This window comes from Psittacula echo (assembly GCF_963264785.1).
Source record: "Psittacula echo genome assembly, chromosome: 12".
Lineage (NCBI taxonomy): Eukaryota > Metazoa > Chordata > Aves > Psittaciformes > Psittacidae > Psittacula > Psittacula echo.
In genome coordinates, this window is record NC_137747.1 from 3,234,322 (window position 1) to 3,260,117 (window position 25,796).

The window sequence follows — 25,796 nt, forward strand, 5'->3', positions numbered from 1 at the left end:
CCGCTTCCTCCCGGCCACCCCTAGGGCATCGCACTTCCGTCCGCGCCGGGCGCGCCGATTGGCTGCTTCTTGTCGCCGCCGGTTCCGGGTGCGTCAGCGCGCCGACATGGCGGGCGGCGGCAGCGGTGGTGACAAGTTCTCGGTGCTGCTGCCCACGTACAACGAGCGGGAGAACCTGCCCCTCGTCGTGTGGCTGCTGGCGCGCACCTTCCGCGACAGGTACCGCCCGCGGCGCGGGGGTGACGCCCCAGGGCCCTGCGCCGGCCGGGGCCGGGCTGCGGGAGGGACGGGCCTGCTGCCGGAGGGAAGCGCGGAGGCAGCTTTAGCTTTGCACCTCTCGCGGTCCCGGGGCTCGTACCGGTCGCTGTGGTGAGGCTGCAGCGGGATGTGGCGCTGTTGCGGCTTGAGAGCTGAAACAGTGACCTCGCGTCACGGTTTATCCTGTAAGGATGGTCCTGTGGCTGTAACTACAGCATCCAGCTGGCAGAAAATCACCTTGTATTCGATTCAGTGCCGTGCCTGTCGCAATGACACGGGCAGTGAAACTGGGTTTGCCATCTGTTCATTTAAAATAATTCTCATTTCAGTGGAAAGGATTTTGAAATTATCATCATAGATGATGGAAGCCCTGATGGGACACAGGAAATTGCTGAGCAATTGGAAAAAATATATGGATCAGATAAAATAGTGAGTTCTCTATACTGTATTTTTCATTTTTATCATATTGGAAAGTACTTGAAGTCTGTAGGGAACAGGAACCCTTAGAGACCCAGAACCCACAGAGAACAGCATCTCTGGGTTCTGCACTTCCTTTCCATCCTTAAACAAGTTACTTAGTTTTTACACAAGTTACTCAGTTTTTAGCACTCCAGGCTAATGTAAAGCTCCAGGTGTTGTGCAGCAGCTTAGCAGCATCATGGGCCAATGTGCAGAATCATGAACTGCTTGCAAAAGGTTTTCAGTACTTTGTGCCTTGCTGCGCGCTGTGAATAACGAGTAGTGGTTGTTGTTACTTTGAGCACACCTGAGGGAAAAATGGGGTCAGGATAAGGTTTAATTTCATTTTAAGTGACTGCAGGAATAAGGAAATTGGAAAGATAAAAGTCTGGATTTGTGATTTTTGAATCTGGTTGCATTCCTCAATAACAGAACTTTTTTCCCCCTATTTAATATATTACTGTATAACCATCAATTACAGGATACTGTTATTTCTTTAGTGTTTACAACTTAAAGCCACCTTTTTCTGGCAATAAAGGCTTTGTCACAGAACAGTGAACCCAATGTTCTGTGTGCTGGTTGTGCTGTAAGCAGGGACACTCTTCTAATCTATTACTGTGTAAATGCATGGGTTTAGAAAGTATCTGTGAATTAAGTACGATTTAGAGATTGCTTTAAGAACGTGTGTAGGAAGTTTTGGAGTCTGCCTTTTTTTATCCTTTTGTTTTCTTTTTTTTTTTTATACAAGTAATAGAAAAGTTTCCTCACTGCTTAAGAGTTTAGTTTTGAAGTTTAACCTGTGGACCATCCCCTGATGCAGTGTTGAGCTGAGCACAGTTGAGTGTGAGTATGTGAAGGCACCACCATCAGCTCACCTGACACCACTGCAGAAGGGTAAATCCGCTGAGAGTTTTCATTAGATGGATTTTCATTGTTTCCTTACATATATATCTCTTTTTAATCTGAATTTTGTTTCCTGAGCAGAGTCACTGTTCTGATTTGTGCTCAGTTGTCATCATCTAAACAACTCGATGGGGCTTCTTGCTTACTACATTAAGTTTACTGAATGTAGCATGCTGTTGACTTAATGCGAGGCCAACAGCTTCAAGGAAGTAGATGAGGAACTAAAGTGATATTTTTTTTGAGTTAATGTTCAAATCTAACTGTTTATTAAAAAGCAGACAACCAACCCAGAAACCAAAATAACAAATCAGCAGAAGCACTGAGGATTAACTCCTTCATATCTATGTCCATCTCCAGATTGCATTGCTTATGACCACTCAGATAAGGCATCAAAACTGGCCAAGATTTAAAATGTTTCAGAAGTATGTTTAGATAACTGCTTAAACATCTACTCTCTCCTCCCCAAATGGTGACTTATATCAATGGCACTTTAGAAAATTAAATTACTGTCATGAGGATCTAGAAATGAGATTCCTCTTTTGTTAGTGGTGGTGACCCCTTTTCCCCTTGCTCTTCACAGAGCCCTGCAGGAGCTGAGGATACAGGGCCTGGGTTTAAAGCTTGGTCATCCATGTTCTGGATGATTGATAATGTGTTATATGGTCATTACTGCTGGGTTATGTCCATATGCACATGAAAATCTTGACATTCATATTCAGTACTGAAAGTGATTACTTTGGGAAACTTGCTAAAATATTTGCTGTTAGTGTCTGTCATCCCTGACAAGTAACGGTGCTGGGGAGACTGTTGTTCAGATTTATAACTGCATTTCAGAGAGTGGAATTTGGGGAAATCATTTCATTACTGAGATGGCACTTTTAATTTGGGGTTGTTTTTTTGATTTTGTTTTTTACTGCAGAACTACTAAATAAAGCTTAAGAGGAGTTTGCTTTTCAATATGACCTGATCAAATACCTGTTTAATATAATGGTTTGTTTCTCATGTATTTTGACAGATAAATTTATATTAACTAGATTTCTCAAAATCAAAAGTTCATTTTAAGATATTTTTGTACCTTGAAAATAGCAAATTTAAGGTGTCACTAAAATGAATTAAAACTGTTCTTCAAGTAATATCTGTATCTTAATATATTCTGCAGCTTCTGAGACCCAGAGCAAGAAAGTTGGGCCTTGGTAAGTCCTTGTTAACTCCAGTTAGTACTAAAAAAAATAAATCTGCTGTATTCTTTGATTCTAGTATATGAAGTTTGAGTGGGAAAAAAATCACAGCAAGTGGATGAGCTTTAAGGGATCGGCTAACTGAAACCACTCAAGGATGCTGTGAAATTGCATTAAAACTTGTAGTATGAAAGCTATGCTGAAATAAAGTGGGGATGTTTCCATCTGTTAAGATCTTTATCCCTTCTGCCTTAAAAGAATGGAGCCCGTGATAAAATGCAGTTTGTTGTTTGATTTATTGTCAATTGCTATCTGCATTTCTTGCTAAATATCTTGCAGTCCCCCACCGGTAAAACATCTGAGGTGTTCAGTGTTCTGGGTACTGCACCTGATGATTTCCCCAGTCCACTGAACAAAAGTCAAATTCTAATTTTGATACTGAATTTTCTGTTTAAATTTCTTCCTACATTTTTTCCCTCTCATTTATCTAAAAAACTCCAAAAAGCTTACATGCTGTTATGTGTATGTTTTCTACTTTTTCATCCCATGTCCTAATTTGACCAGTATTATGGATTAAAACTGACTGAATTTGACTTTTTTGTGTACCATAGCTACCACTTGTGCACAATACACAAATCTGTGACACTTCTATGATGTAACTCTGCAAACAAGGGAAAGACAGGGAAGGCAGCTTGTTCACTAACCAGGAGTTTAGTTTTCTGTAGCAGTGCCTGCTAAGGACATCAGTTGAGTGTTTTGTGCTCGGTTTTATCTGTTCCTCATGAAGTTAACAGAAAAACTCAAAGAGTAATTTGGATAAGTGAGAATAATCTGCCAGTTCTTCATCTCTGTTGTGCTGCTCTGCTGTCCGTGGATACAGTGCTGTCTCTGGATGATACGACTGGGATCAGAAATTTGCATTCTTGAGGAAAACTGTAATAGCAGAACTTGTCACAGCTCCTATCCAGATAGCTACACCAGTTCATCCAGGATGAATAAAACACAACATAATCTAAAGAAAGAGAAAAGGGCTGTCTTCACATTAGGTACCAGAATATTATTCATGGTATCAAGAACGAACTAAAATCTATATACAACTACTAGTAAATTCTGAGTCTAGAAATCAGGGAGGTTGTAACTACTGGTGATTATGTTCTTGTCTGTGTCCTATTTCTAGTCTTCTGTGGCTCATAAATGCCTGTGGCACTTCTGAAAATGATATTTCAAATAGTGACCCACTTACTAAGTCATGCTTCTCTGTGCAGCTCCAGTGCAGTAGGATTTGCCAATTTTCTATTTATAAAATCTGTTTATAATCTATTTATATTTATAAAATCTCGTGCTGAAACTGGAGGGAAAAGGAAAAGGAATTTTAATGTTTGATCACCAGTACGTCATTTTAAAATAAATTTTATGAGGTTGTAATTGATCCTTTTCTAGTAGAGATTCTAGAAAATCATTGAAGACTGCGGCTGCAAGGTTGCACATGTTAAAATAGTGAGGGCAATTCTTTACTGTTTCATCAGGCACTGCGTACATTCATGGAATGAAGCACGCCACTGGGAATTTCATTGTTATTATGGATGCTGACCTCTCTCACCACGTAAGTCTGTATTTTATCTGCCATTTTTTTAATCTGCTAAAATTAAGTTTTCATTGATTTTTTTCTTTTTAACCTCCACTGCTTTATCTTCTCTGATCTGTTTTCTTTCCATTTCAGCCAAAGTTTATTCCAGAGTTTATCAGGTAGGTGCTGATCCTAGTATGAGAGAATGGCTTCTGAACATTTCTTGGTTTGTAGTAGTATTTGAAAGCTTTATATTCTTGTGTAGCTGTGGTAAGAAAATTGGCAAGGAAACAATTTGAATAAAAGTGACTGGACCTCATTATATTTGTCCCAGAATAGTCCAGGAAAATAATTAGTTCCTAACTGGAGCAAAAATCCCCAAGTTTAAAGTAACAGAGTGCATATGTGGCTAAGTGTAGTTCTCTGCCTTGTAATGGTTGTGCAGCTTTAAAAAGCATATACGTAAATGTCATATTCTGATTCTATCGATTTCATCATGTAAAGATATTGAATAGAGGACCATGTCCTCAGTTATTGCTAAAATACTTCTTGTCGTTTTTCCTACCTCCGCCTCCCTGTAACATTTCAGTTGGTGAGAAATGGACAAGAGGCATTACATTGGAGTCTAATGGCAGCAGCCTGTGTAATTATCGACCTTCTTGCCTAATAGGACTGGAGGCCTTACATTTTAGATGAGGTTCTGCAGCAGTCTGGACTAAGGATAGTTCCAGACTTTTTCTTCGTTACTATTGGTTCGTGTAATTTAAATGTTTAAATCTGTATTTAAAATGATTGTCTTTTATACTAGAGAGAAGCTTTAAAAATGCCTATGTCGGTCTTTATAAATTATTCATGAAGTATTCTGTGAAATTCTGTGGCGTAGTTGGTGAAAGATAATCATGAGATTCCCTGAAATAGGTTTTTATAAGAGAATAATCACCAGGTTTTTAAATGCATCATGCTATAAGCACCATAAGGATTGCTTTCTTCTCTACTTATTTGTTCAGAGGTTTGTAAAATACAGATTTTGTACTAAAAAGAGCGATTGTTTTTATTTTGTCCAACCTTCATACAAATAATCCTCCTGTTTCTCTGATAAAACGCATTGCTTATAGAAAGCAGAAAGAAGGCAATTTTGATATTGTGTCTGGAACAAGATATAAGGGAAATGGAGGAGTATATGGCTGGGATTTGAAAAGAAAATTAATCAGGTTGGTATTTTTCTATGTATTTACACATAAATATGTTATTTAGAAACAGTAATTCCAAGGATTCAGCTCGATCTGTGTGAGCTGAACTGAGTCTTTAGTCAATAGTTCTGGGTACTGCAAAATTATGGTAAGTAATAGAAGCATGCATGGTTTGCAAAGTCTTTAGTTAAAAACCACCAAGAAGGAATGTAATGACATAACTAAGCTTGAGAAATGGGTTGGAACAGTGAACAAACCTGCCTGGCATCAGGTTGAGACAGTCAGCTTCATCATCCAAAGAATGAGCTGAGACTGTTGTAAGTTTAAAGACACATTTAGTTAGCTCTTACCAGCTGTAACGGGCTTTCCCCTGAGAACTAAATAACTTGATAAACCCCCCTGTTGAAGCTCTGATTTGTCATCAGTTAAGAATTACCTGGCGTGATCAATGCTAACAAGTGATTGCTTAGACCTTGCTGGAAAACAGTTACAGTGAACACTGGGGAGAGGTTTCACAACACAAAGAGGAAAATTCTGTCAAGGTTGTACAAGCATACAGAGGCTGATGTCTCAGGTTTACAGGGGTTTACAGATTCTGAGGAAGTAGTTGACAAGTTTCTGCATAGTCTTTTTCTTTCACACCTAATTTAAGAGAATAGGCATAAGTTAATGATAACATGTTACTGTAAAGAATTAGGAGGAGAAGTTGTGTTAGCAGTCTGATTTGGAGGTGATATCACAGGGACTGTGTTTGGGCCTTCTGTTTTTAATGCTGGAATAAGTGCTCATCTTTTTGTGAATGTAAATAAAATCTACACCCAGCAAAAGAGCAGAATAGACATTACAGAAGAATCCTTTTACTTCATGCTGGACAAGGTGAAGGATTTGCACATCTTACCAGTGTGTAATAGAGTCCTCAGCAAGATAATTGTAACTGGCCTCTTGGTCTTGTGACGTTCTTCATCAGTGGAGATTATCCTTCTCATGCCATAAGAGCAGCGTTACCAAAACTGAACTTTGATTTTTTTAAATCCAAGTCTCACGTTTGTCCAGGAAACATTTTTATTCTCCGACTACAGTCAATGTTAGAAGAAAAATGTTTTGGCTGTTGTCAGATGTATTGTCTCAGCGTGTAGTTGTACTAACAGTTCTACCAGAAAGAACCAGATTGTAAACCTGATTTCTAAAAACCATTTTCTCCTTCATAGTTCAGTAATCTACTGATAATCTGTGTTTGAAAAGCGAACGTTTTCATTTCAAGATTCTGTGGTTCATTCGTCAGATCTAGAAGTAAAAATATATTAGAAACATAATTGTGTCATTTTCCTTTTTTTTTTCTTTGCTGGTAGGATGATTTTTGCTTCTTTTCTAGAAATCCTGCTTGATCTTCTGGAGTTGTGCACTGAGCAATTCTGACATTCATCTTTTCTTTCACAGTCGTGGTGCCAATTTTCTGACTCAGGTTTTGTTGCGACCAGGTGCATCAGACCTAACAGGGAGCTTCAGGTATGGATCTGGTTTCCAATTCATCAAGTTTATTTGAAATTAAGAAACTGCTGAATAAGGAACTGGAGGAAGAACAGACCTTCCTTACTGAGGGCTATGAAATCTGTTTGGAAAGGTGTAAGAAATAGACTAGATTGCAAGAACTGTTGCTCCTGTGACTTTGTTAAAGCTTGTTTTTTAAATAGCAATCATCTGAGTGAGTGATTCCAGTTAAGATTCCTACGCACTGTCTTGATTTCTAAAGTTCAGACGTTGTGCTTCAGGTTTCTCTTTTCTTTTTGTAATCCGTTACAGGTTATACAGAAAAGAAGTCTTAGAGAAGCTAATGGAAAAATGTGTTTCTAAAGGATACGTCTTCCAGATGGAGATGATTGTTCGGGCTAGACAGCTGGGATATACTATTGGAGAGGTATAATATAAGTTGTGATAAGTACATTGTGCTTTCATTTCAGTGTAGGTACAGATTACTGGGAGCACAGGAAATTTTGTGAGCTTCCAAGAAGCAGCAAGATTATCAAATCGATCCAGAAAGATTACGTATGTACAACTCCATTTTTCCAACTTTTCCAGGTGAATAGGAGATCTGAAATCCAGTTCCTTATTCCCCTGGCTGATATGCTGCTCAGATCCTTCTCTTCTCCTGTTGCCATTTCTTTAGCCGCATACAATTTTACAACTTTTTTCAAATGAGAGAAGGCTAAAATATACAGTGAAGCTGCCCTGAGCCTTTTCTTATCTCCTTCATATTGTACAGACATCTCTAGTTAGGTCTTTTCAAATCACTTTGTTTTCTCCACCAGCCTGATTCTATTTCAGATTTATTCTGTTATCCATCATTTATTGCCTTGTTATTTTCCAACTTTCCACTTCTAAACCCTTTGAATGTGCTGTCTACCATTAGAAAAGAACTCCAAATAACTGTTAGCTGCTGTATTTCCAGCAGTCTGATTGCGCCCTTTTGTATTTCATTGAATTGCTCTTGCTGGTGTCTTTAAAGATGATTTCTTTTCTCTGGAATTCTTTGTGAATCTCGGAACCAGTTCTTCATCATCATTTTCACGACTGACTTGTCAGAGAATTCTGTTGGTGGGACTTCTCTCTCTAAACCTGAATGTATTTCACTTCTCTATCACCATTGGCAGAGAATTTCCACAAAATAAAGCAAGCTCTTTTCTTCCACCTTTCTCACTTATGGAGCAACATCACTATCCTGTTCTTAGCTGAGGTTTGACAGTAGTTTCTTTGGTCTTCCCATCCAGCTGGAGTCATGTACTGCTTTCTAATATTGCTGAATTAAATCCTCACCTATACACCCAGAAACTGAAAACTAGAGCAAGATGGGGTTTATTTACTATACATTTTTAAAACAGTAAAATACAGTTCTTTGGCTTGAAAAAATTCAGTCTGAGGTTGCTTATACCTCTTAAGGCTGCTTCTGCAAAGACCTTTTCTCTGCCTATTATTTGATCCCACCACCAATGTATTTACATGCCTCTGCTGGTTGTATGGCATCAAATACAAGATGTTTGTCCTCTCCTTCAAGGCCTAATGTCTCCCAGTCAGTGCTGGGGCATGTGCTCTGTTTTGTCATGGGTCAGTTACACCATCCTCCACAATTCATCTGTATCTTCTCAAGCATCTCCTTCCCTCTTCCTTTGGATTCTCACATCTGGGAAGAGTTCTCCCTAACATCTGAAAAGTCGCTTCGTTGTTCTGCTTTGCCCTTGTCTTTACGATTGCCTTTGTGATATCTGTAACAAACACGACAGCATTCAGGTTGCTGACACATACCTAGCACGACTATTGTATTTTAACTGTTGTGTGTATCATCTCTGTATTGTAGCTTCCTGGAGCAGGAAATTTTCCATTACATTTCAAGTGCATTGATACAGTATTTCTTGATCATTCCTTATGATCTTTACATAGTTTGTAATTATCCAAACCATAATAGTAAAATTCCAGCAGAGGTGACACTTGCACATCTCATCCCTGGTTTGCAAGTGCTGGAACTGTACACACAGAATAGGGGGTTTTATGCAGCTGTAAAATGTAGACACAATTGTGCCAGAAAAACATTTCTTAAGCAAAGTTGAAAATGAAGATTGAGACCTGCCAGTCTAATAGGAACAAGGGGGTAATGAGATGAACTGGCATGAGCCATACCTGAATAGTCTTGTTTGCATCTCTGTTTCATTTTGCTGTACTTCTTTACTATATGTGAAATGTACCACAGTGCATGAATACACCCTCTGGAGGATGCTTCCTTTATAGAGTAATGGTAGAACTTCTTATGCAAGAAAGGGAAAGTCCAGAAGCAACACGGTGGTTAACTCCTATACTGAAGGGCAAGACTGACACCTTTTATTAAATGAGATGTTAAGCATTCTTTCATCATGGGTCAGGAAAGGTCACTGCAATGACTACATATTCAGTAGTGCCCCATAGATCAGCTGTCTGTACTTGCTTGGGATCATCAAAGGGACCCTACTAAGAAAGCCAGAGCCACTGCTGAGTCTCTCTGGATGCCTTTTTAGGTACCTTTTTACCATTTTTCTTGCCCTGAGTTGTCTTCTACCATTGACAGAGCTAGAGTTGTGAGAAGCCCTCAGCCCTGGCACACATGCAAGGGTGTGGTGGGTTTTGTGTCCTGCTTGCCAGATGATTTGTGGTTGAAGCTGCCAGCAGAACACTAAGCCAGTTTTCTTATGACTTTTGCAAATGCAGTTCTTTATTCCAGCCCCTGAAGTATTTTAATTTTGCATATAAACATGTATGGAAATTCTTGAATATTCTAATACAGCGTTGGCAGAATGTCCTGTTTATGTCATCTCTATGTGGTGTAATTACTGAGCAGCACATTTGCCCAGTGTTTTATGAGTAGGGAGTTAATCTGGTCAGTATAATCACTTCAGTAAGGAAACCCAAATTAGCGTTTTAAATGCCCTTTAATCCTGTAAATACTCTATAAAATGGTCAAAGCCCAATAAAGACAGGCATTGCTTGTAAAATATACACCAGCTGCCATACCCAGATGTCATCTTCCAGGCAGTGGTGAGGTGCAGAATACTGTTTCATGGTGGCGGGAAGTTTTTGCCTCCCTGAGGCATTGACTCAAAGGTATTGAATTTCAGTGAAGGAAAGTGGTGAAGGTTCATTTTAAGCCCCCAGGCTTTCAGTACACTTAAGCTATTAAGTTTCTTCTGACTGGTGCATCATCCAGCCACTGAGTGATGTCTTTGGATCATCTTTAAAGGTGATAAACCAAATAATTTCATGCTCCCCAGCTATGGGGCATCATTAAAACCACTGGTAAGAACTGGCACAAAGGAAGCCGATCTGGTGTTTGCCTTCTTCCCATGTCTAAACCTGCTGTAGTTCAAAAGCCATTCTTATGTTTACAGAATTTATGATTCTTAAGGTTTTGAACCTTAAAAATAGTTTTGCTTGTTTCAACAGGTTCCTATTTCATTTGTGGACCGTGTCTATGGAGAATCTAAACTGGGAGGCAATGAAATAGTCTCCTTCTTAAAGGGACTCTTGACCTTGTTTGCTACAACGTGATAGTTTATCCTAAATTAACTTTTTTAGGAAACCCTTTTCTGACATCTCTGTGGTTTTTAGTACATAATAGCAGAAGCTTGATAATTTGTGTGGTGACCAGAAGACCTGCTATAAACTAACAGTTAAACAAACCAGCAGTAATGAACTGCATATGTTGTATCCCAGAATGCTCCTTTCAAAATAAATGAACTGTATGTTAAACTAAAACCTAATAAAGACTAATGCTCTATTCTATTTTTGTAACAATAATGAAGTCTTAATAAAGAACTAATGATCTTTTGCATTCAGAAATGAATCATTATTCAGCAGAAGCTAAAGATGATTTTGAAATAAAGACAAGCAAGGACATAAAGAAAATACAGAATTTATCTTCTCTTTGTTCTGTGGTTTGCAGATAGTATTTTAAATATATACCAATTAGTTCCCTTTTTCCTTTCCTCAGCACAGAAAGACATGTATCTTAAAGCAGATACAGAACAGTTTCTACAGCACTGATAAAACTTAACGTAGCTTAAGAGGAAACCCAGATGAATACAGCGATTTGTTCTTTGTAAAGCTGTTCCTAGACTGGAAAGAAGGAATATTCTTTGGATAAGAAAGAGAATTGTATGTGTGGAATAATTTTGTATTCTTTGTATTTGTCCAGAAGCAGGTGATTCCCTTTTCCCATTTTCTTTAGAATCTAAACATTTTTAGAACCTGTAAAACAGGACTATGGCATCTCACCCAACTTCAGGGTGAGACCCAGTTCACCTCACTGGATCTGAAATGTTTCTCTTTGGTCAAATAACAGTTTGCAATGTGGAATCTGTCTTTGTTCCAGATCCTGAGAAATGAAGCACAAACAAGTAACACTGGGTTTTTTTGTTTCACAGTTTGATATAGCCACAACTCAGAAATTATGAAGCCCTTGCAATCAAATATGCACTTGGGAGAAAGTAAGCAGCAGGATGAAATGATTCTGACAATGGCTTTATATGGATGAAGAGTATGTCCCATTTTTGGGGGGGTTAGAGTAGTTCTGTGGGTATCTGTATCAGAAAATTAATGTTAGGAGAAGCAACAGATGTTGCTTAAAAATGATGCCTATTTGGCTGGTGTTTGTATTTCTTTAGTACAGTAGATAGAATTTTTAATACTGGAAAAATGAAATAGAAAGTCTGTAAATAAATGATAAATTTATACCTTGGTTACTTATCACAGTGACAAAAATGGTTAAACACAACTTTAAAATGACAGCATGTGTTCTAAGGGACTGCTTTAGACATATTCCTTTCTTCTTTAGTGATGTGCTATAGATTCTGGTATTTTTCTCCTTTCCTGATTATTCAGAGCAAACATTAATTTGCCTTAAAATAATATAAAACCTGTAGCTGTAGGTTTTGAGTCTACAAATCACTGGATTAGTGACTTAACTGTACATTTTGTGACATTTGCCTGTACTTTTCCAGCAAATTACATATAATTTCATTTGGTGCAGGCTAATCAGATGTAATATTCTATACAGAAATAAGTCTCTGGCTCTAAAGGGCCACTGAAATCTCCAGTGTATAAGTTTCATCTATTTATGTTTCATTATGAGGTTTTGTGGCTAAAATCAACATTTTAGATTGAAAATAGGTACAAAGTTTTTAATGACCCACTGGGGAGTTCTTAGATGTTTATTCAGATTTACATACTACTGAAAACCATTTGCTAGAATACAAATTGAGCCTCAACCAGGTCATATTTTTCTCAGGCTTTTATGTAATGATGTATAACTAAAGTCCATTGTAATAGTTACTCATAACCTAAGTGCTGTGAGTTAGGGTTTAGCTTTTAGAATGTGCATGCCTACTTTGTGATTATGCAAATGACCTGGGAAATTTCATTTGCCTATTTATGAGATCGTATTTGGAGGAAGGTGCTTTTACATATAAATTAAGATTATAATACGTGGCATGGATTTTGTGTGCTCTGGTGTGTCAAAGTTTGAAACATGACTGGGCTATATTCCAGTTTTAAGTAAATAGGTGATAGTTCTTACTTGCTTAAAGGGAAATATTTAAGATATGAAGAAAGTATACCATAAAGAAACGAAAACAAGGGCTTCATGGCATCAGGACACAAGTAGATGCTACAATGCTTCTTAAAACAAGAAAAGGTTGTAAGTGTGAAACTGATTTCAGTAGCCTGCACCTACCTACTTGTAGAAAGCCCTGCTGAAAGGAACTAATACATGGATCCAGTGGGAATAAAAAGAATTAAAAACATCCCTCAACCACCAGCAGGTCGAGGGAGGGGATTCTCCCCCTCCACTGCACTCTTGAGAGATCCCCCCTGCAGTCCTGCATCCGGCTCTGTGGCAACAACACAAGAGGGACACGGAGCTGCTGCAAGGGCTGGAGCAGCTCTGCACTGGAGCCAGGCTGAGAGAGCTGGGCTGGGGCAGCCTGGAGAAGAGCAGGCTCCTTAAGGGGAGACCTTAGAGCAGCTCCCAGTGCCTGAAGGGGCTGACAAGAAAGCTGGAGAGGGGTTTTGGGCAAGGGTAGGTAGGGACAGGACAAGGAGGAATGTCTTTAACCTGCCAGAGGAAGGATTTCGATTAGATGCACGGAAAAAATTCTTCCTTGTGAGGGTGCTGAGGCGCTGGCACAGGTTGCCCAGAGAAGCTGTGGCTGCCCCATCCCTGGCAGTGTTCAAGGCCAGGTTGGACAGGGCTTGGAGCAACCTGCTGTAGCGGAAGGTGTCCCTGCCCATGGCAGGGAGGTTGGAACTGGACTATCTCTAATGTCCCTTCCAACCCAAACCATTCTGTGATTCTGTGATCTTTAAAATCCCTTCCAACCCATTCTGTGATTCTGGTATTCTATCTTCTGTATTTCTTGTTTCCCATTTTCCTTTTCCTATTTTTTATAAACCCTGCTTATCCCCTCATCATAATTAGTCTTTCTAATTTCCTCAGACAGAAGCCACACCACACCTTGCTGTCCTCACAGTGTTAGTAGCAGACTATTAGTAGGATGACAGACAGTTCTACTATAGTCTTTAGGGATCAGCTGCCTAGAACTCCATACAATGTCTTAAATATTCATGTAGTAGAGATTTATACAGTGACATTTTAGTTTTCAGTTCCTTTCTTAATATCATGGCAATACTCTACTTGCCTTGTTTTGGCCACCACAAAACACTGACTTGACATTTACAGAGAATTTTCCATTTTATGTCCCTGTTTTTACAGTTCCACATGGAATCAGCTTTTCTCAGTTACATCCATATACATTTCCTAAGAAGGCACAAAGACTCAGTTAATGTACTTTCTCTATTATACTTTCCTTGGAGTCTGTGTCAGCAAGTACTCAATCACTTGGCAAGAACAGGAGTTTGAATTCCTTCCTGGCTTAAATCGGTATATATCATGAATACATTTGTTTGAGCGTGTTTAATGAAGAGGGGGTAGATGGTAACTCATGTTATGCACCAGTAAAATTTACTTTCTCCTGAACAGCAAACCGATTGCCTCCACTGGCAGACAGGCAATTCCCTGGGAAGAGCTTCTTCTGTTACTATGGGCTAGAGATTTAAGGTGGTGTATGAAAAACCTTGCACAGCAGGCTCAGTTGTTCAGACCCATTAGACAGCCAAAGTGTGTGCTGAGCTTCAAGCACGCAGTTATAGAGTTTTGCATGGCGTATCCCTAGGATTATCCATGAGATAGGTTTGGTGCTTGCACTCTGGTCTGACCATGCTTCTGAATGCACATCCCAGACAGAGCTCTGCTGACTGACTTCAGCAGCCCTGTATCAGCATGAAGTGTTTCATCAGACAATCTGAAGCCCCAGCTGGGAGGTGAAACACATAACTGGGGGCTACTAAAATAGATACTGCCTCTTGTCCAAGGACTTTGCACTTGATGAGCTATACTACATGGCAGGAGGGCTTTGAGCAGCTGCAGTCTCCTCATGCCCCTCACGCTCTCAAATAGCCCTGCCTCAGGGATATGCAACACAGTTCACACCCTGAGGTATAACTTTGTCTTTCTTACTCACACGAGGATTTAGGTATGTAATTCATAAAGTCAAGCAGTTTAATCCACCTGACCTAGATCATAATGATTCTGAAGCTGGAACGACTTCAGACAACCAAGGCTTGGTTAATGTATCCAACTGAATGTGAAGCCAGCATCAAAATGAGATCCCCAGCTTATCTTGTTTGGGTTTTGTGGGTGAGGATTTGTCTGATCTGAGGTTGGAGTGAATTAGCTGCAGTTCTGGTTTATGGGGTTTTTTTAAATCTGAGCCTGCAATAAAGATGTACCTAGTTGCCAATATAAGCACTATAATAAAACATATTTTCCAGTGGACGGTATAGAAAGCCAACTGCAAGGTTGCACAACCTTCTGCATATCAACAGTAAAATATACTGATGACTAATGAATAATATTTATTTAAGGGTCTATCAAGATTCCAGTATAAACATGGATTGAAATCTTGGCACAATGAATTAAATGACAGATTGCCTACTGAGTTCAGTGCATTGATGACTCCAGCAACAGCTTTTCAGCAGTTAGCATTCCAGAATTCAACATGAGGACCACTATGACCACGGTATATGCAGACGAGAGGATTGCTTATCAACCTTTATCACTGTTTTATGACACATCACCTGCGAGGTGCCATGCTGAAGAAGACATGAATAAAAGAGGTAATCACAGAGCTTCTGTAAAGCACAGAAACTTTTTTTTACTTCTCTGTTCCTGCCACATTTTACCTTCTGGTAGCCATTTGTAATCTTCTTACAGATTGTGATTGTTACTGTTCAGGGGCAAACACACTGGGACTGGAGAGAAGGAAATGGAATTGCAACTTTTAACCAAAAATTAAGTTGGAAAACTCCACACTTGAGAGAGAGATTTCACCAAAGCAGCAGTGCGCAGAGATCATAGAGTGAAAGGTTATTGCAGCAAGGTTTGTTGCACTGACTTTTCAACAGAAATCGCTATCAATGGTACATCATCATAAAAACCCAAAACAACCACAACAAGGTACCTTATGTTTGGCTCACAAACGTCTTTCCTGTTTTGACTTCTGCAAACATGTCGCACCCTAGGTGAGCCCAGACAAAACCACAGTTGAGAGCTTGATGTTTCCTGGGAAGCTCAGGGGGGCTATCAAGCTCCCAAAATGCTGTGTTCTCAGGAAGGGAAAGATCTGAGCACTAAATTATACTTCTACTTTTCTTCCAGAAAGGAAAGATCTTGACTGAGCTCCTACAATCACTGTTGAGAATGCTTTGGGGCCCACAACCACATGGGGGATACCCAGGAATTAAGTGATCAGTTTTACTTACTACATGGTGAGTTTCATGGCATGGCTGCAATGTGTTTGGATAGCTCGTTTCCAATCCAGTTTTGCATCCTGCTTGCTCTCACAAGGAAGGCACATGGCAGTACTTCTGATGGGTGGATTCTGTCAAAATAGTGATATTGCTTAATGTACAATGCAGGGGAGGTAAAAAAGGCTTGAAAGTGATGGACTTGATGATCTTAAAGGTCTTTTCCTGTCTGGTTGATTCTATGATTTATCCTAGATAAGTTACTGAAATACTGAAGTTAGGTGATTTTTAAATTTTAACCAAGTCTTTCATGCAGTGCATCCTGTCTGAATGCAGTGTTTCTGAACACACTGACAACATGCAAGACATCAATCCTACATCCACAGACAGAATGCAATTTGTCTTGGCAGCACAGCGTCACCTCCAAAGCACGTGACACTTGACTCACCAGCTTCCAAGTGAAATTTAAGTGTCACAACAGATCAATTTCTCAGTGGTCTGACTAAGACATCAACTTTTCCTTTCAGGTTATCCCAACCCACTAAGTAAACCTATCTGAAGCATCTCTAATCACAGAGCCGCTCAGTAGGAGTGTCTTCTCAAAAAACAAGGAGAAGAGTACTTTGTGTCAAGGCATAGTTCAAACTTAAACAGGGGAAGTTTAGATTGGATATAAGGAAGAGATTCTTTACAGTGGTGAGGCACTGGAATGGGTTGCCCAGGGAGGTTGTGAATGCTCCATCCTTGGCGGTATTCAAGGCCAGGCTGGATGAGGCCCTGGGTGGCATGGTTTAGTGTGGGGTGTCCCTGCCCATGGCAGGGGGGTTGGAACTGGATGATCTCAAGGTCCTTTCCAACCCTAACTATTCTATGATTCCCTACTTTCATCTTGAGACAGACTAAATTTTGTTCCTTCCTGGTTGCTTTTCCCAAAGTCATCTTCATGGAAGAATGACAGAGAATGCTGACAGATGATGAAGTGTCCAAATAGCACTGAAGCTGAATGGCTTAGTGGGTCTCTAAGATCATTGTGAAACCAGTGATCTCAATGCTCCTGAGGATTAACTTGGGTTTATTATATAATTGTGTTTGGTGCTTACAGCCATTGACAGTTGTTTCAGGTTTTTTGTGTTTGAATAAAAACCAAACACAGTCCCGCTGCTGAACTAGTACAATTATGAATCTGGGCACAATTTTGACCTGAATCAATAGCACAACACAAGTTCAATTATACCTTTTCCACTTGGGAGTGCTAATTGCGTCCTCTCTGGTGCCAAGTGTTTAGGGCTATGATTTTACCCATTTTTCTAGTGGCCACAGTCTACTGTGAGAAACAATGCCCACTTCAGTAATATAAAAGTATATTAAGACTATTATCATCAACTTTCGTTTCATTTTGTTCACCTCACTCTGTACACACAGGAGAAACACGGACTCAAGACTCCTTTTCTCCTTCCCACTGCTTGGGTTTTCCCTTTAAAATCAATCTTTTCACACAGACTTTGTTTTATCCTCATCTTTCAGTACAAGTCCCAGCACAGCACCTACTCTAGGAAGGCAAACTGAAGTTATAGTAGAAAACCCAAGCCAGCTTTCCTTGCTCTCCCTAGTTGAGATGTATTTCACATCAGAGTATTGCAGGGGAACTTTAAAGTACCTCAGTTCTAGAATCCCTTTCAACACTGAAGCACCAGCTTTGTTTTTGAGGTAAGTTTTGTGCATTTCCATTCTGTTGCAAAGACTCCCCCCGTTGACTTACTTGTTCTTACGACCACTAATGTGAAGATACCATGAATGTACCTGGTGCAATGAAGGTCTGCAGACGGTGACCAACAGCGTGCTCCTAAATTCTGCTCAACTAAAAAGGCTTCAAGCAAGCTAACACCAGAACGTCACTGAATTCTCCAGAACAGCTAGTTATGTGATTGTGATACATGGCCATTTACATACTTTCAGGGTATCAGTCACTCGAAAATGCAGGGGATCTTTGAGTTTTATGAAGTCTAAGTAATTTATGACAACTTTTCTATGCTTTTATACTAAAGGCAATAACTTGAAACCACAGACTCTTTTTTTCTAGTATTGCAAGTCTTAGATATAGCATGTGTGACTGAACCAGAAAGGTTTGGGATGCTGAGGATGGAACTGTACTTTACTTCATCCTTCAGCTGTTTGTGTAGCTTTGAAGTAACAAACCCCAACATTCCCTTTCACTTGTAGAACGTCTTTTTACAGCTCTGTCGAATTGAACCTCATTTGCTGAAGAGACCTTGAGCATGTTTGTCTTCACCCACTGGGCACAATCAATCGCACGTGGAGCCTTGTCCCGATGCAGATGTTACGGCAGGTCATCCACCTGTCAAGCATTGTTTCGGAGCCGTGTGTGTGTGAACACACGTGCACAAGGCTTGCCAGGCACATGACTGACATTCACCTTCGGGCAACCGCTTGCCTTCAGTAAACTGGGACAAAATACGCCAGTTTGAGCTTTTAGACCCTGCCACCTCACCACACCACCCCTCCCAGCAGCCTGTGGAACACCTTGTGGCGCGAGGCCCTGACGAGGCCCTCAGCGAGGCCGTCGCCCAACTCGAGGCTCGCTCCTTTGACGCTCGAAGGGCTCAAGGTGCGGGCCGGCGGTCCCGCGGTGCGGTGCGGTGCAGAGCGGTGCGGTGCGGTGCAGCTCGGAGCGGAGCGGACCCGAGGCTCCGGCCCGCCCCCGTGCCCTCAGGCCGCGCTGCGCTGTCCATGGTGTGAGGCGACGCGCGCGCCACGCCGCGGGCCCCTCGCGGGGCGTGGCCCCGCCCCTCCCGGCGGCGCGCGGAGCGGGGCGGGGCGGGCGCACCCGGAGGCGCCGCCGCCGCCCGCACGAGACCGTGTGCCGAAGGCCGCGCGGTCACGTGCGCACACCGCGGTCACGTGGGCGTGCGACTCGCCAGCCGCTGAGCCCCCGCCCCGGCCGGCCCCTCAGGACAGGATGTAGTCCCGGCCGGGGGCGGCGGAGGGATAACCGGGGCGGTGTCAGCTGCCTCTCTGGCCCCAGCCGCAGGGAGCGGCGCCTCCTAGCGGGGCCGGGGTAGATCCCGCCGAAGGCTGCCGCTGCCTGTCTCTCGCGAGAGCGCCCCCTCCGCCGCCCCCCGCTCGGCAGGGTTATGTAACCCGCCCGGCGGCGGCGGGACGCGGCCCAAGGGGCGCGATGGGGTCCCGGGCCGCGGGAGCACCCCAGGGCTCCAGCCCCCTCCCCCCCGGGGCGCGGCCCCCTCCCCTCCCGCCGGACAATGAGTCCCGTATGCTAATGAGAGTCTCGCGTCACTTCCGCTCTTTCTCGGCCGCCATCTTGTCCAGGGCAGGTTCTGGGCAGGAGGGACCCGGCTGTATTGTCTGCAGGGAGCCCCCCCCCGCCCCGCAGCCCCACACCCCCCGCCCCGGGGACCGAGCCCAGTGAAGCCGCCGCCCCCGCCCCGCGGGACCCGCTCACCATAGGCCATCCCCCGCACACTCGCCCCCTCTCCCCCCCCTCCCGCCGCCATCCAGCCCCCTTTGTCTCCCCCGCGCCGCCGCCGCCGGCTCCGCTCCGCCCGCCCGCCCAGGGACCCGGGCGGCGCCAGGGAGGCAGCTCCGCGCACCCCCACCCCCAGCCAGAGGTGCCGGGGGAGCGCCCGCCCTCGCTGCTGAGGAGAGCCCCAGTCAGGTAGGTGTGTGCGTGAGTCCGCGGTCCGACCCGGGCGGGGGCAGCCCCCGCCCGCCCCCTCGCTCCCTCCCTCTGCCCGGCGGTACCGCGGCCCCCGGCAGCCCCGGCCCCGGCGGCGGAACGGGAGTCCCGCGCCCGCCCCGAGGGGCAGGAGCCCCGTGCCGTGCCCACCGCCCTGCGCGCTGCACCCGGGGGGCTGCGGAGGAGTTGGCGGGCGGCCACCTTCCCCCAGCCGCACACATGTTGAAGGGACTTGGCCGCCTTGGGGAGGCCGGTTCCGCTCCGGCCGGCTGCGGGGACCGCTACGCTGCCGGCTGCCCTCCCCTGTGCGCGGGGCCCTCGCGGCGCAGGCAGCCCCAGCCTCCTCCCTTCCCCCTCCCGGCTGGAGGGGGGGACCACACATGGACGTGTCCCGGGAGCGGCGGCGGGGGCTGCGGTGGCGGTAAGCGGGGTGATGACTTGGTGGCCGGGGCCGGCATCCCGGCACTGCCTGCAGCCTGCCGGCAGCCGGGAGCGGGTCCCGCCAGTGGAGCGAGGCCCCGGAGAGCGGCGCTGGCGGGGAGCGGGGAGCAGCCGCCTCCCTCCGGCAGCCTCTGCCCGCGGGAAAAGGCGCGCTCCGCGGCCGGTGCCCCGAGCTGGGCACCAGCTGCAGGATGGAGCGTCGTTGACTCACCCATCCCTCCATCCCCTGCCTCGGGCTACAGTTACCGACACCCGTTTCTCAGACAAAGGCGGCGGAAACCAAACCCTGGAGCCCCGCGCCGCCGGCGGGAGCTGCACCCTCCTTGTCACGCACCCCCTTCGCTTGGCGGCTGCAACCCCGGGGGGGCGGCGGAGGCGGGAAGGGGAAAAGGGGGTGATTTCCACACCAGGTACTCGGTGCAGGCGGGCCCGGGGCGCGGGTTTCCCCGCTCGGTCGGTATTGTCGGTCCCGGGTTATGGCCGTGCAAGAAAAATACCAGCCCCCACCCAAAATGCACCGCAGCCCAGCGCGGCGCGCGGAGGCAGGCGATAGGGGGCGCCCTCCTCTTGCCGGGCAGGGCTGCGGGGAGGCGGGGGGGGGAGCGAGGGGGTTGCGGGGCGGGGGAACGGCCGCAAAGCGCCGGCGGCGGCCCCGGGCGGGACGGGACCTGCAGCCCCGCTCGCACCTCGGCGGGCTGGGGCTGGGGCACCGGGGCTGGACGCGAGGCAGTGTGCAGGATGACAGTGGCTGTATCGCGCCTCGGTTGTGCCCGGCGGTGCCACTCGCTCTGTAAACTTGCATGGCTTTCTTTTTCTCACGCATTCTGAGCGCATGGCTGCAGCGGTGGAAACTTGAGCGTGAGGCGTTGCTGGAGCGTTGAGTGCTTTGTCTGGGGCCATGGGCAAGAGTTTGGATAACCAGGCACTTTGAGGTCTTGATAGTCTTTGCTTCTTGGATGTGTTTAAGCCATTTGGTAGGTGTGAAACAGGGTTTCGTTCCTTTTAGAGACCTTCCCTGTTTTCTAGGTTGTTTTTACTAGCTGTGTTTCTATTTATTTTTACTACTGTTTTCTGTTGGGAGGCCCAAGGTGTGAGCTAATGGAGACGTGTGATTCCTACCTGTCAGGGTACATGGACCCATTGTAGCTGGCTCCTGTGTGGGCACAGCCAGTACATGCTGCAGGCCACCAGCATCGCTGCCTCTTGCAGGGTCTCAGATACTTGGAAGAACTTTCACTCTGAGGACTCTGATAACTGTGTAGTTACAAGTTGCCATCCTTCTAGGTGAGAAAGACATCTTGTTTAGAAAACAGAAAAGCATTGCTTTTGGTTTTGCTTTTAATAACAAACCAAAACTTGGTTGCCTTTTAGATGTGCATTTGCAGATGTCGGTCAGTAATTTGATATAAGCACATCAACATCTAGTATGATAGGTGTTGAAATCTTAAAACGTTAAGAAGAGACAACACTTCTGTTGTCTCTTTAGATACACCCCATTGCTAGTAACATTGCGCTTGAAGCTGATGGGTTGTAATATGATTGTTACCTTTCCTGAAGATACATTACAGCAAGTTCTTAAACTTCATTCAAAATAGAATGGCACACAACGAGCAACTTGCTCTCCAAAACTAATACACAGATAAATGTTTTTGTACAGGTTTTTTATAGTAAGCTGCCCTTTGCTAAAATTATTTCTTAATTAACTTCTTAAAATGCCTTTTTGGTATCTAACAGAAATGAGATGCCTCTAGCATTTGGGGATAACTCTCTAAGATCATTGCAAACTGATGTATTTTTAGTGCCTCATTATTAAAAAAGCCCCTTTTTCTTTTTTCTTTTTTTTGTTTTTTAACTTGAAGTGATGGGTCATCAGACAGGTTTACAGAAAGCATCTCTTTAGGTTACTACTATTTATGCTTCAAAGTATATTGTGAGGAACTGCTAGAGCTTAGAAGTCATTAAAAGCTTGTAGGATCACCTGGGGTTTAGGAGGGAGATGTTTGGATATGCCAGGGGTAGGGAAGGTGAAAGGTGGCCACCTTTGCCTGTAGGTAAGACAGACAAGAGGTGAGCAGTGTCTGCTCTCAGAAGTGCTTGGGAATGAAATCTTCACAGGAGAAGAACTTCTTGACTGTTTTGGAAAGTTTGTGCCCTGTGGTATTAAGCATCAGCTGCACAAACAGAACATCTAGGAAGGCTGTGTGTGCTCTTCAGGATGAGATGAATAACTTAATGTTTTTCTGTATAGGTAGGATAGAAGTTGCCAGTTGTCAGAAGATGCCCATTAGCATTTTCAGAATTGGTATGTGTTACAGTGGTATATTACAACAGCATTTTAATTAAGCTTTAGTAGTATAAAGTATCACTTGTTAGGTACTTACCAAGCTGAACTCCACAGTTACTGAATTCACTATTCAATTCTAGATGAATGCAGGTACAAATTTTCTGTGGCAGGTAAGTTGTGCTTCTGACACACTGCAGAGTGAATAATAGTAGATGATTATTCCCAGCCCAGCTTAACCACTCCATAAGAACAGTAAATACAGAGGAAATATTAAAATTTAAAGAGCATTCCTGGAATACATAAACATACCAGTAGTCAAAAGTCAGACAGTCTAAATGTGCATTTTATAACTTTCTAGTAAGATGGCAGCTGATCTGATAGATGAAAAGAAATTGAAACAAATGTGTGGGAGCAAAGACAGCTCATGGGTTAATGTATGTATTTTGAGGTGGCTGCAAATAACATTTAGCAAAATTGTTAGGGTGGATTTTGTGGGTTTATGTTTGGGTTGTGGTTGGGGGGGGTTGGTTTGCTTGGGGTTTGGTTTTGATTTTGTTTCATACATCAGGAATGAAGACGAGAGTGTCAGATGTGATGCGGGTCATAGTCCGAGGGGTCGTAGGACATGGGTGCAGGAGAGAGGCAGCTGCTAGGACAGCAATCATTCAGGCGATTAATGTGGGTCACAGGTATCATTTGATCTGCTTTATCTGCATGGCAAAGATGGGGTATTTCTGAAATTGTCAGTTCAGATGAGATTGTATGTTACTAATGCTGTTTGCTGGGATTTTCTTTAAAGATGTATGTAAATGCTTGCTTAAAAAAGAGAACAGCTAATTTATATTGGCCTTCATCTAAACAAGTATTAGAGTATTTGTTATTAAATAAAGATCTGCTCTATGCTCAGATTTTTGTTAATATAACAGTATAATGGTTAATGTGGAGGTAATCCTGCTCATAGAAATAAATCTGTTGATACAAGGGTATGTTTCCTAGTAATAGTGTAAGCAATGGAGATGAGAAGAAAAGGTGCCGGTCTAAGGATAATGTAATGGAAATGTCTGTATATGCTTTGGAAGAAAAAGAACTCTGGATTATGTGAATACAGCTTCTATGTTTTGTGTAGGTAAAAGGTGTATTCTGACTTACCTGACACATTTTGGGAAGAACACCCTTGAGTTGCTAGTCAGGGTGGCCGAATGAACGTGCTCATTTTGAGCTTTCAGGAAATATCTAGATCCGATATAAAAACTGAATACATGTCCTAGGTTTTAATAAAGACATTTTTGGAGAGGGTGTAACTCAGTTATCTACCTGAGGGCCATATGCCTCAGGGAGAAAGCTGCATTGTTCAGAGCTTCACTACAGCTAGCTGGTGTTGAAAGGCAAACATGAGGCTTGCATTTAGTGTCTCACTCTTATTTCACAGTAGTGCTTTTGAATGAGTATGACAGTTCTTGGTTTGAATAAGAATGGAATAAATACCGTGGGTTTTTTCTGCAGTGAGTCAGTTGAGTTACCACCATTTATATCCTTGCTTTTTTTAAGGTAGCATTAGAGATAATTTGGGTGAGAACACCTTAACAGGCTGTTGGGTCCTAAACCTGTGTAGTTGAATCTATGAACATATCACACCTGCAGGTTCTTGACTATCCTGAGCATGTGGCAAAATGTTTCATTGAAAATCCACTTCCCAAATACTATCTAAAACAATTTACAAGAAATAGAAACTGTGTAAACAGCCTGTCCACTGAAGTAATACTCTTCAGGTCATCCAGTGCTTCAGGTGTAGGAGAGGGCATGCTTTCAAGCCTGGCTTTGCTGTCCACGTTTCTTCTCTATCCCCAGCTGTCCTCTCTGAGGCCCCAGCCTCGGGTTTTCTTTCTTTCACCCCTTTTTATCTCTCCTGTGTATTGTTTTCTGATTGTGGCTCTGGATCTGATAGTTCTCTGCTTGTGCTGCAGCTGAGCCAAAGAAGTTGTTAGTGTTGCAGATTCATAGCAGCAACAGTAAGGGGACAAAATGTCTCTCGAAAACTAAGTAGGCAATATGATTGTCTTAAAATGCTTTCCCCTCTCTCTCCTAAAAAGTCAAACTTATGGTTGTGATCTTTTTTTGTGTGTTTTGTTTTGTTTCCCCATTCCTGCTGCTGCTGCTATGAAGCCTTTTGAATATCGAAGGTTCCTGAGTCAGACCGAAGACAGCAGTAGCTGAGGTGGATTAACGCTGGAATGTAGTCAGGGATTGGAACACTTGGGAGCTATGCTTAGACAGAAAGGGAAAGAGGTAAGAAATGTGAAGTGGTAAGACTGATTTTTAAGCTCTTGTTTACAGACTTTACCCAATCGTGTCATGCCAGCATTTGTGCATAGCGTGTGTCGAGTGGTAAGGCAAAGGAAAAACAATTAGCATCAGCCTACTTCACTGACTATTTTTACACTTCAGATACTCAGATGCTAGCCAGTTGGCGAGATCCCTTCAACATCTAATTTATCTACTCTCTAAAAGCATGTATTGGCATTAGTTTTGGATGAGCTTGTGAAAGTATTTGTATGCTCTCTTTTGTTTCGTTGATTTGTTCTGCCACTTACCCCAGCATGCAAGCCATGCATTTTACCAGGCAGGACACACCAGGGGATGGAGTTTCACTATCGATTTAACTGTGTCTGTGCCAGTTTTGCCCCTGGACAGGGCAGTGTGAGCCACCTTACTTGTACCAGTCCTTATGCTTCTGTTTGGGTGAGCTGCCTGAAAACACTTCTCAGTTGGATCAGGTCTCTGCTCTGGCTGTTGACACAGTGGTGATGTCAGGAAAACATGGCACAGAGAAGACAGGACTGCCATTTTCACTAGCAGTTCAATCTGGTTGCAGTTTCACAATCAGTGTAATCCAGTCATAAATGATGTGTATATTGGTTACATGCTTTGTTCTTGCACATTTCACAGAGACTTCTGTGCTGCTTTGTTCAATTACACAGACGTTTTTGTGAGCTTTGGATTGAAAATTTCAAGATGATTCTTGATTTAATTTAAATGGTAACTGCTAATTCATCAAACATGCTTCTGTTTCCAAAATAATTCTTATTTTGGGATTGTCCATGTTTAGCTACAATCTAGATGAGGATTATTTTGGAATTGTAGAGTATGTTCACGCAGCCTTTTTTTCCTGATCACTGAAGTGTGGATATCATGGTGTAAGCAAATAATATCCTTTGTGCTTCAATGATCTCCAGTCTTGATTTCAGATTTCTGCAAGATGTGCGGACTTTATTGCATGTCAAACTGAAGTGTTTAAGAAACAGCCCTAAACAAGTGAGGCCATCATATTGAGTATGTATATTACATATTGATTTCACTGCACATACGTGGATGCATATAAACATCTATCTTTGGAGATCTTGAACAGTCACAAAAGACATTATTT

The 25,796-nt window shown here is 43.3% G+C and overlaps 2 protein-coding genes across 30 annotated transcripts in view; both read left to right on the forward strand.

Annotated features, from left to right (window-relative positions):
* Positions 1–98: 98 nt before the first annotated feature.
* On the forward strand, positions 99–17,992 carry DPM1 (dolichyl-phosphate mannosyltransferase subunit 1, catalytic). 15 transcript variants are annotated; one of them, XR_013957890.1, is made up of 12 exons: positions 99–219; positions 588–687; positions 2,780–2,813; positions 4,325–4,401; positions 4,519–4,544; positions 5,481–5,576; positions 6,993–7,061; positions 7,356–7,470; positions 15,054–15,305; positions 15,382–15,568; positions 15,847–15,956; positions 16,252–17,992. XR_013957890.1 is itself a non-coding variant. In XM_080628172.1 (10 exons), the coding sequence occupies exons 1-9, from the start codon at positions 107–109 to the stop codon at positions 15,189–15,191; spliced, it is 768 nt and encodes a 255-aa protein (XP_080484298.1). In that variant the 5' UTR covers positions 99–106; the 3' UTR covers positions 15,192–15,208; positions 15,403–17,992. The 15 variants fall into 15 exon arrangements, 4 of the variants coding, with proteins under 4 accessions (XP_080484298.1, XP_080484300.1, XP_080484301.1 ...); XR_013957885.1 differs by having other exon boundaries at positions 15,382–15,956; XR_013957886.1 differs by having other exon boundaries at positions 15,382–15,956; positions 17,676–17,992.
* A 1,358-nt stretch (positions 17,993–19,350) lies between these two features.
* The window catches only part of ADNP (activity dependent neuroprotector homeobox), a 30,833-nt gene continuing 24,387 nt past the window's right edge, over positions 19,351–25,796 (forward strand). For 4 of the 15 annotated variants that reach the window (XM_080627800.1, XM_080627799.1, XM_080627801.1 and 1 more), the window contains exons 1-3: positions 21,509–22,390; positions 22,941–23,494; positions 24,536–24,658. The gene's annotated coding sequence lies outside the window, so the exon portion shown is untranslated. Of the gene's footprint in view, positions 19,627–20,512; positions 21,063–21,214; positions 21,373–21,508; positions 22,391–22,940; positions 23,495–24,535; positions 24,659–25,605; positions 25,703–25,796 lie in introns of those variants that run through there. The other 11 variants (XM_080627796.1, XM_080627797.1, XM_080627812.1 and 8 more) reach the window with 8 other exon arrangements.

Bases quoted from the DNA above. Each gene is read 5' to 3' on its own strand.
- DPM1 (XM_080628175.1), top strand. From the start codon at position 107: ATGGCGGGCGGCGGCAGCGGTGGTGACAAGTTCTCGGTGCTGCTGCCC. The intron at 4,402-4,518 runs GTAAGTCTGTAT...TTTCCATTTCAG, and splicing joins ATGCTGACCTCTCTCACCAC to CCAAAGTTTATTCCAGAGTT. The intron at 4,545-5,480 runs GTAGGTGCTGAT...CATTGCTTATAG, and splicing joins TTTATTCCAGAGTTTATCAG to AAAGCAGAAAGAAGGCAATT.